The sequence below is a fragment of the Plecotus auritus genome (genome assembly GCF_963455305.1).
Source record: "Plecotus auritus genome assembly, chromosome: 3".
NCBI classification, from domain to species: Eukaryota; Metazoa; Chordata; class Mammalia; order Chiroptera; family Vespertilionidae; genus Plecotus; species Plecotus auritus.
The window spans coordinates 133,756,666-133,769,236 of NC_137772.1; the positions used below are offsets into that span (position 1 = coordinate 133,756,666).

Here is a 12,571-nt window from a genome sequence, read left to right on the forward strand (position 1 = left end):
TGTGAAAGGTGTCCCCCAGATTTTTGTACGGCTGACTTTTCATTAATCATGTCTCAGATCAAAAGCCACCTCCTTAGAGAGGCCTTCCTTGACTGTTCCAGGGTCTGGAGGACTTCCTCACCTCTCACTTCTCTTTCATGTTGTTATGTTTTATCCTATTCCTGGCAATGAAATTCTTCATTGTTTATGAGATTATTTTAAAGAGACCATTTGTTTACACTCCATAACTAGGAATTTTGTCTATCTTGTTTAATGTTCTATCTCTAGCACACAGAAGAGTACCTGGTACATAGAAGGTAGTTAATAAGTATTTGTTGAATGAATGGATGAACAAATGTCTTAGACTGAATTTAAGAGCAGTGCTCATCGAAACTTAAAATCCATGCTTCCTACAATCATTCCATTTTCTATGTAGCCACATTAGCTACAGAATATAAAATCTCATCAGCTTTTGTATTCTATAGTTTCTGTCATATAAAGAAATAAAATATAAAACATAAAGAATATGTTTTAAAAAATACACATTGTTGCCTGGAAATTCTGGTATGTCCTAGGAAAGCTGTGCTCTTCTAAGAAGTATTCTTCTATCACTAACCCCTGCCCCCACAGTCTTCTTATCTTGGCTTCAAAGTCATTATCTCAGGATTTTACTTATACGTACTTATTAACAAATAGTATAGTTAAAGGTACTTAATGTACTTTAGCACAATGTTTAACCATTTCTAGTTACCAGTGTACATGAATTATACCCATGAATGCCACTGACAGGCCCCAGGAGGTATTTTTCTTTTTAACTTAAGATAAAAGAATTAGATAAGCAGAAAAAGGAATTAAAGAAAAAAAGAAGAGACATAAACATGAAAATAAACTAGTCAAATAAAAAAGTTTAAAAAATTATCTGATGAAAAATAGTTTTGTCACAATTTTCTGGAAGGCAATATAAGGCACAGGTAGCTTATTAGAAACCTGGACGACTCTCTCTGAGACCATATACTTCTGGGCCCAATGAAATGCACTGCCTCTTAAACTCCTCTGATCATTAGGTGATGAAGGTCTTAGCAGGAAATATGGCCATGGTCCAGCAGTGAGGCAGATGACTTAGTAAGCAGTCGCTCCTAACCCCCACATCGCTTCGGGTGGCCTTAGAACCCCTGTCACTGGGCTTCATTTTACCCATTAGTAAAATGGGGGTTGTGGAGCTGGCAGTAGTAATCACAGCAATATAATATTGTAGAAAAAGGACTAGATTGGGCATTAAGAAGATCTGCCTCTAGCACTTATTGGCTGAGTGATCTTGGGTAAATCAATCCAACTTACAGATCCTTCGTACGTCATGTATAAAATGGAAAAAATAATGCCACACTGCTTTTCTTGCAAAGTAGTTGTGAGAATTAGATGATATAGACTGTAAATACTTAGATTATTTTAAAGCAAATGATAAAGCAAACTACTAGTTAAAAATTATATGAATAAAATATTTTTTCTTTGCAACTTAAAAAATGTAAAGCTTTTGTGATTTGGATCTTTTTTCTCTGTTTACTTCCTAGCTGTGTAGGCATCCTTTAACTAAATAGAAATTCAGATGCTACCTGCATATCTAATTGAAGAGCTTAATACTCCTTTTTTAATACAGACTTAATGGCATAGTTTCCTGACTTGGAGGTGATAAGGAGATACTAACCTATAGGCTTTTTCCAAAAAGGAGCAAGGAAGGAAATAAACATAGCAATAAAGAGTTAAGTTTTTGCCCTGGCTGGGTTTTCTCAGTGGTTAGAGCACTGGCCCACAGACAGAAGGGTTGCAGGTTTGATTCCCAGTCAAGGGCACATACCTCAGTTGTGGGTTTCATCCCCAGCTCCAGTTGGGGCGTGTGCAGGAGGCAGCCAATCGGTGTGTCTCACTCACATTGATGTTTCTCTCTCTGTCTCTTTCCCTCCCTCGCTCCCTCTTCCCTCCCACTCTCTCTAAAAATCAATGGAAAAAATATCCTCTGGTGAGGATTAACAAAAAGAAAAAAAAAACAGGTAAGTTTTTTTAAAAAAAACAAAAACTAGACAATGGTACTTCCGGAGATATTAAGATTGGTACATTTTAAGAAAACCACAAAATATGGATAATTTAAATTATGGATCTATGAAGAGAAATATAATGATTCCTGTCTCAATGAAGGTATTTTTAGAAAGAGGACAGTTTCCTGTTCCACAAAGTGGTGATGCAATCCGGCCTCTAACATTATCCACTAAGGTAGGATATCTGAAGGTGGAAGGAAATTCAGAAGCTGATGACCACAAGTTAACTGACTGAGACTAACAAGATAATACCAGAAATGGCTATGCTATTTTCCTAGATTAAATGGAATGTGACCTACATGTAGAAAATCTGGGAAGGAAATACGAAGAAACGACCTTGGCTATTTATGAAACTGCAAAATATACCATTTAGTTTAAAAGACTTTACACTTATAAAGTAAACAGATAGGCCTTCCTTGTTATGCCCTGTCATACAAACACTATTAAGGATCATCAGAGTGAATTCAATCTGGGATAGGACCAAGAGACTGAATTTCCAGTTTATATACTACTAGAAGCCTGATGCATGAAATTCATGCAAGAGTAGGCCTTCCTTCCGGCACCAGCTGCCGGCACCCGCTTCCCTCTAGCACCCAGGACCCAGGCTTCCCTTGCAGCCCCAGCTTCATCCAGAAGATCGTCTGGAAGGACATCCGATCTAATTAGCATATTATGCTTTTATTATTATAGATATACCCAAGATAATAAGAAAATGAACAAAGTGAAAAGTATAAAAGTTGATGGGAAAATAGATTTTAAGTCAGATGACCCATGTTCTCTCTACAAGTTCAACTGCTTACATTTCTATGTACTGTTTACATTTTACCCATTAGTAAAATGGGGGTTGTGGAGCTGGCAGTAGTAATCATTTCTTGGTTCATTAAAGAAACTAAGAAACCAATGTAAGAAAGAAGAAATCTAAAACAGCAAATAACAATAAGGCTTATGCAACTGCTTGAGCAAGTTTTCTTATACGGATCTAGAAAACTCAGTACTAGTATAAGATTTAAGTTGCAGAACATCTGTGAAAGTATACTATATAGATATGATGCTGTTTTAAAGTGATACACTGACAAACTTTTTATGAAGTATGCCATAAGAACTAATGTTTCAAATCTGATTTCAATGTATCCTATCTAATAAAGAGGAGATATGCAAATTGACCATCACACCGTAACAAGATGGCTGCACCCACAGCAGAGGCAGGGATTCTGTAACACAAGATGGCTGCGCCCACAGAGGAGGCTGAGTTCCCGTTATGAGCCTTAACGAGCAATCAGCAGGGACCTGAGGCTGCGCCACCTGCCTGGTGGGGCTTGACAGGGGACCTAAGGCCGTGCCCCCCACCCTGGGCCAGGCAACCTGAGGCCGTGCCCCCCACCCAGCAGGGCTTGACAGGGCTGGGGTCGGCCGGGTCTGGATCTAGCCCAATGGTGGTGGGGCCAGCCGGGTCAGGGTCTCGTGTGATTTTGAGGTGCACGTGGGTGGGTGGGGACTTGACTCTGGTTCCTGTGGTGTGCCCCAGACTCTGACAGGAGGAAGATTTTCATATACATTTTACTAATTTTCTTTCATCGCTGACACTTCTATTACAGAGAAAGGGCAAATAGCAATATTAAAATATTTCCTCTAATTAATTCCCTTTTAATGTGCATGAATTTTGTGCACCGCGGTGGTCACTAGTCTAATAAGAAAATTGCAATTTGAAATAATACTTACCAGGTAAAATATTTAAATAGTTTCTATCAGCATTTTTAGACTTATCTTCACTTCCTCCATTTCGGTTTCCAGAATCTATTAATAAGATAATGGAACATGAAAGAATATCACAACATATAAAAACACATTACTACTACTATTCCTCAAGCAATCATGACAGCAAACATTTATTAGGAATCTCTAGGTGTCAGGCATTCTGAAGCACGCTTTACATCAGGAATGGGGAACGTCTAGCCCACAGGCCGCATAAGGCCCACAAAATCATTTGGTCTGACCCTGCCAAGGCATTAGGGGTGAGTTAATTAAATGTTTAACCAAATATAGCAGGCTAATTTTTAAGTTGATAATTTTGTATGGCCCATGAATGATGTTATAAATACCCAAATGGCCCTTGGCAGAAAGAAGGTTCCCCACCCTGCTTTACATGGATGGTCTCATTTAATTTTTACAAAATGCCAATAACCACAACCTTATGAGTTAAGTACTTTTAGTAGTTCATTTATATTTGAGGAAACAGAAGCTTCATAGGTTAATTAACTTAACCAAGAATGCACAGGTAAGTGGTAGAACAAGGATTGAACCTACATATACAGATCCCAAATCCTCTGATCTTAACCACATTAGATTTGCCAATACCCTATTTTTCATCTGAGAGGTTCAAGGCACTAAGTTAACAACACGTAAAATAACTTCATTAGATAGTTGTCATGTGGCCATCTTTATTTTTAGAATCTGAGTCACTGTTTTTTATATAACTTGTTCAGAACTATAAACAAATGGTTAGTAGCACCAGGAATCCCTTTGTTACTTATAATTTGACATTATATACAATTTATTTCAAACAGATATGTAAGATTCTGTTTCAAATGGAGCATTTTTTTTCAGGTAGTCAATAGCTATTCTTTGTAGAAGGCATATTACTTAAAAGGATACATGTTAGTAAAATGAGATACATCACAATTGACCACACATGATTACAGTTATATATGAATTATTTTACATATACACATATTTTTAATAGAAGATACATATGAATTTTATAAGAACTCTAGCAGAAATCAAGAAAATGCAGAACAAATATTAGCATTTAAAGAAGCTCTTTTTAAGAAGCCATATATTGATTCCAATTAAATACAAAACTATTTGGAATGGCCTTCAGCATAAGAAAATCACTTGGAAAGAGTCAGAACTTCAAATGAGTAAAATGCACATACCAAGGGAACATCATGGTTTCAAGAAAGTTCTGAATAAAAATAACTAAATATTTTTACCTAGGAACTACTTTAATGAATTGATTTATAACATCATACCTTGTAAACACATATAGTTTATGAATGGACAGAGGGAGAGAGAGGCACAAAGAGAAGGAAGGCTGTGTTGCCAGAATCCATATTTAATGTAATAGTCAGTTTCTCATACAGAGCCATGTAATTGATAGGCTCTGAATACATATCTGATCATAGCACAGAAAACAAAAAAAACCCCACAACAATACATAAGGACTCTAACTTTGTTCACATAAGGTATGAACAAACAGAATTCCTATTCAGTAAGCAAGAAAGAACAGTTCATAGTCCATTTTCCTTTCCATGATTTTTTTTTTCTTAAAGAGAGGAAGATATATATATATATATATATATATATATATATATATAGAGAGAGAGAGAGAGAGAGAGAGAGAGAGAGAGAGAGAGAGAGAGAGAGAGAGAGAGAATGATGTGAGAGAGAAACATTCACTGGTTGCCTCTCATACATGCCCCAATTGGGGCTGAACTTGCAACCTAGGTATGTGCCCTGACCGGGAATTGAAGCCATGACCTTTTGGTGTATAGGTAAACACTCCAACCAAATAAGCCACACCGGCCAAGGCTCCCTTTCCATGTTTACTAAGAAAATGGCTATTTTTTATTTTTAAAAAATGTTTATAAAATATGTACAAAAAACATTGTTTTTGTGGGAATATAAAGATGATAATATACTAAACACAGTAAAGAAAACAATGGAATGTCTTAGAATAAAAAGGTACTTGTGTATCAGGATATAAATGTGTAGAACAAATAATGTGGGCATGCAGAGAAAAGGAAAAGACAGAGAAAATACTTTAAAAAAACTGTTCTATAACAACATACTAGTTCCTTTAAGAAAGTTGTCTTTTACAAACCTACTTGTTTCACTGACTCACTTAAACCACAAAATAGTTGCTTGAACAAAAACAAAATAGTACCATGATGTACACACATTGCCTTAAGCGTATGTGGTTTAAAAACTTCCTGTCATTTACTGCACACTTGCTATCTCTCACAAATATACTTAGAATCCTCCTTCTGCCACACCTGTCATGATCTCAATTTTCATGTTTTAGTCACTACTAAGAATAATATTAAAATGTTAGTGATCACATCATTGCTAGTTTTGAAAGAGATGGAGGAAGATGGTAGATGAATAAGAGGGCACACTGAAATTTTCCAAATGGTCCCAGTTAGGATATGCTTCCATACCAATTTCCTAGTACTCAGGCTGGCTCTGTCATACACATACTGCCATAGCAAAGCCACAGTTACCTATAGTGACAATAGAAACTGGTAGAGTTTCAATGGACAGTGAATTAATTAAAGGACACTTACATTAATTACAAATGTAAGTGTCCTACAATCCAGGAATTTCTCTTTAGGAATCTATTCTATAGATATGGCCATACACACACAATGATGTATGTTCAAGGTTATTTATACACTAGAGGCCTGGTGCATGAAATTCGTGCATGGGGTAGGGGTTCCCTCAGCCCAGCCTGCACCCTCCCCAATCTAGAACCCCTCAGGGGATGTCGACTGCCGGTTTAGGCCCGATCCCGGGGATCGGGACTAAATCGGCAGTTGGACATCCCTCTCACAATCTGGGACTGCTAGCTCCTAACTGCTCACCTGCCTGCCTGCCTGCCTGATCACCGCTAACTGCCCCCCCTGCCAGCCTGATCACCCCTAACAGCCTCTGCCTGCCATCCTGGTTGCCACTAACTGCCCCCCCCCCGTCGGCCTGGCTGCCACTAACTGCCCCCCCCAGTCGGCCTGGTTGCCCCCAACTGCCCCCCCTCTGCTGGCCTGGTCACCCCCAACTGCCCCCCCTGCTGGCTTGGTTGCCCCTCACTGCCCACCCTGCCAGCCTGGTCACCCCTAACTGCCCCCCTGCTGGCCTGGTCATCCCCAACTGCCCCCCCCCTATCGGCCTGGTTGCCCCAAAATGCCCCCCCTACTGGCCTGGTTGCCCCAACTGCCCCCCCCGGCCTGGTTGCCCCCAACTGCTCCCCCCCCCCCCCGCCCCCGCTGGCCTGGTGGCCCCATGCAGCCTGTTGTTCAGTCATTTGGTCGTCCCTCACTAACCTCCCCTGCAGGCCTGGTTGCCCCATGCAGCTTGCTGTTCAGTCGTTTGGTCACCCCTCACTAACCCTCCTGCTGGCCTGGTTGCCCCACGCAGCCTGTGTTTGGTCATCCGTCCGGTTGTTTTGGTTGTGACAGCCCCTGGCTTTTTATATATTAGGATTAATACTTACAAGAGGCCCGATGCACGAGCTAAGGATCTTGTACAAAATCATGCTAAAAAGGGAATTAAGAACAGAATCTAAGCTCCTAAAGATCTTGAATTTTGTTCTTAATTTCTGTCTTCCACCTCTTTCTGTATTTCAATGATGGCCCATATGCTATTAGAGTGTGTAGGGACAGAACATTATGAGAGTGAAATTTTTAAAAATTTGAGTTTCACTGACCATGTGATTCTTTCAACTTACTCCTGCGCTGGGTTCTAGCATAAAGTACCACCTGCTGGACAACTTCCAGTTGCTCTTCAATTCGAGGAAAATGAAAGTCAGTGCACTCTTGGCAAACTGTGGCAAAATCTAAGGAACCCAAAACATGTACAAACTTCAAAGGTGAACTATCAAATATTTAGAATTTACTTACAGACAAGGAGATCAGGTGAAATAAAATATAAAATTCACAAGTATGATTTCTTATACTTGTCCTTTCAACAATTATGTCTTATGAAGTTAAAGTACAGCAATTTTGTTTTTATCAGAAACAATCTCTCAATCACTCAAAAGAGTAAACAATAGACAAGGAAATTTTAAGGTAATTCCAACCATTCTTTAAACAATAGATACTTTGACCATAATCCAGTCACAAATAGACTCTATTCAAGCTTCTTTTAAAAAGTTATGTATTTTAAAACAGTTTACATATTGAAATTTTTTAAGTAATCATAAAAAATGAGTTGTATTCTGAGGGAAGGTATACATTTTACCTAGCACATTTAAGAAATAGATTATTTAAAAAAAACAAAAAGGTACAAATGGATAAATTAAAATTCACTAAAGCCGGGATCTGTTTCTAAATTGAAAATACATTTATATCTTGTTTTTTTTTAAAGCTATTGCTGTTTTTTTTTTTTAATATCTTTTTATTGATTTCAGAGAGGAAGGGGGAAGGGGACAGAGAGATAGAAACATCAATAATGGGAGAGAATCACTTATTGGCTGCCTTCTGCACACCCCACACTGGGGATCGAGCTTGCAACCAGGGCATGTGCCCTTGACTGGAATTGAACCCAGGACGCTCTAGCCACTGAGCCAAACCAGCTAGGGCTACATTTATATCTTGATTATTCTTTTTGTTGTACCTTGAAACAAGGAACCAGTAAGAGCATTGTTTACAATATAATACAATTTTAAGAAAAATTAAATATTCTAAAGCACCATGCCCATGTTAAAGCTTGAAACAAATCTAAAATAGCTGTGGCCCAGTAGGTTGTTATTTGGTCTACTTGAACACTGGGTTGACTAAAAATTTTTTTCAACTTTTCCATAATTTAATTTCTTTCTTTGTGAGAATGGTATTTAAAAAAGAAATTTAATGAAATAAATATGTATAATGTTAACTTACCTCTTTTAATACCACTATATGAATTAATTCTATTATCTACTAGTAAAACCAGGCCACAGAGAGATGTGGAATAAAGTGACAGAGCTGTCTGGAGTCGATGGAGTTTCACACCACTTCGATGATTTCTTTTGTGCTTACAGAAATCCAGCATGTCTGCTCTCAGCAATCTCAAATTATGCATGGTCTTCAACTGAGCTCCTAGGGGATATAGGCAACAATCCCAGAAAGATACTTAGCTGCAAATTCCTATGACAAGCATCCAGATAAATTTGTGCTACAAATTACTGAAAATAGGCCTTGCATTTTCCCATTTTAATAACTAGTAATATTGAATCTTTCTATTTGCAAAAAATAACATATAAACTAAAACTTATAGCCAAAAATCTGTAGGCTTTTTTTGAGCAGGATATACTTCGTAATTAAAACTAACATAGGTATGTTTTACTCATATGCTAGGAATTTTTTTTATAGCATACAAAAAGCTTCACAACACACAATAAATTATGACTGGAAAAAAATAATATACTTACCTAAGTGAATGGTAAAACTTTCTTCTAACTTTCTCTGTTCCTCATAAATCCTTCCATTTGGTTCTACTGACTCTCTGAACTGACTTGGTTGAACTTTAATTTCTTCACTGAAATTAATAAAATTATTGATTTAGGGGGATGTTTATCAAGAACTTTTAAACTTTTCTTTTAAAGAAAAGAAAGCTTTCTAACGAAATGACAAACTAACAGCTGAGAGTAGCGCTTAATTTATTCCTAAACTTATCCTTAATCCATGATGACAAATAAGATCATAAATACCAAGAGGTTCTAAAATTCCCACTTGTTCTTTCATTTCCTCACAGTAATGCATATAATTCATTTTCAGTCACTACCATATCAATTCTATATTATCATTTAAAATTTCTTCATGGCCTAAGAGAATGATTAAAAGAAGTGACCAACTTATCACTTTAAAATAACATTTAAAAAATACATATTACTTATTAGAATTGGCTGTAGACAAAACTAGAAAATAGGCAAAGTGAAAGAAATGAAAATTAAAAATAAAACATCACATAATAATAGAAAAAAATGAAGTTCATTTTTATGTATATTTTTCCCATCAACATTCTCCTCCTGTTTAAGGACTTCTCTATTTGCTCTACTCTGCTCTTGTATTTCCTGAAAAGGTTTCCATGGAGGCACTGTAACTGTACAGCTGTTCAATTCAAATTTCATGGTATTGTTAGGGACAGAAATAGAATAGTGAGGACTAGTCTATATATATAAAAAGCCAGCGACCAAAACGCTGTAACGACCGGAACGACCAGTCGCCCACTGTGGCCAGCGAACCAGACAGATCAGGGGGTGGGGCCTGTTGGCCAACCTCCCATGGCCCCTCCCCACAGCCGGCCCCACCCCTGATCGGCCTCTCACACCCCAATTGAGGGCAGGGTGGCTGGCCAAACCCCCCGTGGCCCTTCCCCCTGGCTGGCCCCACTACTGATTGGCCCACAGCCCCTCCCCCTGACCTGCCCCACCCCTGATCGCCCCCCCTACCCCAATAGAGGGCGGGGCAGGCCAGTCAACCTCCTGTAGCCCCTACCCCCAGCCAGCCCCACCCCCGATGGGCACCCACCATCTTGATGGGCCCACAGCACCCCCCAGGCCAGCCCCACACCTGATTGACCCCCTACCCCAATAGAGGGCGGGGCAGGCCAGTCAACCTCCTGCAGCCCCTACCCCCAGCCAGCCCCACCCCCGATGGGCACCCACCACCTTGATGGGCCCACAGCACCCCCCAGGCCAGCCCCACACCTGATTGCCCCCCCTACCCCAATAGGGGGTGCGGCCAGCCAGCCAACCACTCATAGCCCCTCCCCCAGGCCGCTGGCCCCTGATCAGCCCCTCCACCCCATTTGGGGGGTAGGGCCGGCTAGCCCACCACCCACAGCCCCTCCTTACGGCTGACCCAACCCCTGATTAGCCCTCACCACCCCAATTGGCCCGCGGTCCCTCCCCTCAGCCAGCTGCACCCCCGATCGCCTCCCCCTACACCAATCAGGGGTGGGGCTGGTTGGCCAACCTCCCACGGCTCCTCCCTGGCCCCATTCGGGGGCGGGGCCAGACAGCCCACCGCCTGTGGCCCTCCCCCCAGCCAGCCCGGCCCTGATTGGGTCCGGATTGGGGTGGGCCAGCTGGCCAACCTCCCGTCATCTCCTCCTCCTGACAGGCCCAGCCCTGATACCCCGATTGGTGCCAGGCCGGCCGGACCCCACCTGTGCACGAATTCGTGCACTGGACTTCTAGTTATAATTATAGGAAATATTAATCATGCTCTTTTAACCATGATGGTTCTGTTCTGATTAGAGAAAGCACATTTTAACCTGGCTGAGAGTTGTATGCCCTGGGACCTGGGAGTTAACACTGGAATGCAGTCCATTCTCCTTTGCTGAGAACTGCCTATCATCAAGGGAAGATTAACAACCTTGTTGCTAAAACAATCTGGTCCTGAGGCACCCGCCCTTTGCGTCCCCCTCCCCACCAGCCCACATTGCCTGTAACCTGTAACATTATATGTTGCCTACTGCCCCATGCCTGTAATTCCTACTTTTCCATGTAATCTTTGTCCTTTTACCCAATATAAGCAGCTGGCTTGTGGAGAAGGGTAGAGCAAATTTTCATGGATGACCTGCTGCTCTACCATACTGCTGGCATTATTGAAATAAATGCTCATATATGACTCAACCCTGTCTCTGCTTAATTGGCTCAAGTAGTGACAGGCAGCCTGGACCCATTGGTTGTCTCGTTTCAGTATGCTGAAGATGAGATAAGCCTGTAACAGTCATACATTCCCCTAACTACATTTTTGGAGTTAATCCAAGCAGTCTTATTAGTCTCACTGACTTCATTAGTATATGGCAAATATAAACCTAAAGATAAATTTATATTAATAAAATATCTCATCTTAGGATACAAAAAGTATCAAGAGAATGTTGTCCCACTCTAATAAGTCAAATCTATAATAATAAAAGTAGCCCTAACCGGTTTGGCTCAGTGGATAGAGCGTCAGCCTGTGGACCGAAGGGTCCCACGTTCGATTCTGGTCAAGGGCATGTACCTTGGTTGTGGGCACATCCCCAATAGGGGGTGTGCAGGAGGCAACTGATCGATGTTTCTCTCTTATCAATGTTTCTAACTCTCTATTCTTCTCTGTAAAAAATCAATAAAATACATTTTAAAAAATAATAAATAAAAGCGTAATAGGCTAATTAGACTGGACATCTTTCCAGATGACCTTCCAGATGAAGCCGTGGTGGCAGGGGCCAAGACAGTCACTGTGGTGGCGAGGGCCGAGCCCCCTGCACAAATTTCATGCATCGAGCCTCTAGTAATATATAAAATCGTAAGTTTTCTGGAGTCTATCAGAGATTTGAGATAACAATACAACCAAATAATCTAAATTCTAAAGTGTGACAAACCCTCCAAGGAGAGACAGGACACAATTTTCATTTTTGGCAGAGCATGGTAGAAATGCATTGCTATAATGCAGGTAGGTAAGAAGAAATCAGCTAAAATTGTAACAAATTCTTTTTTTTAAAATATATTTTTATTGATTTCAGGGAGGAAGGAAGAGGGAGAGAGAGAGAGAGAGAGAAACATCCATGATGAGAGAGAATCATGGATCGGCTGCCTCCTGCAAGTCCCCCACTGGGGATCGAGCCCACAACTCAGGCATGTGCCCTTGACCGGAATCGAACCTGGGACGTTTCAGTTCTCAGGCCAATGCTCTATCCACTGAGCCAAATTCTTAAAAGTCAAATGTAAGCTAGCATGAAAATTTAGAATAATTATATGCCCC

The 12,571-nt window shown here is 40.5% G+C and overlaps 1 protein-coding gene across 3 annotated transcripts in view; it reads right to left on the reverse strand.

Moving 5' to 3' along the window:
• The window catches only part of FERRY3 (FERRY endosomal RAB5 effector complex subunit 3), a 63,366-nt gene that overhangs the window by 18,694 nt on the left and 32,101 nt on the right, over positions 1–12,571 (reverse strand). For all 3 annotated transcript variants that reach the window (XM_080661356.1, XM_080661357.1, XM_080661358.1), the window contains 4 exons: positions 9,250–9,356; positions 8,720–8,917; positions 7,549–7,677; positions 3,789–3,863 (listed from right to left, as the gene is read on the reverse strand). In XM_080661356.1, the coding sequence (XP_080517482.1) occupies positions 3,789–3,863; positions 7,549–7,677; positions 8,720–8,917; positions 9,250–9,356 (509 nt within the window). The remainder of the gene's footprint in view (positions 1–3,788; positions 3,864–7,548; positions 7,678–8,719; positions 8,918–9,249; positions 9,357–12,571) is intronic.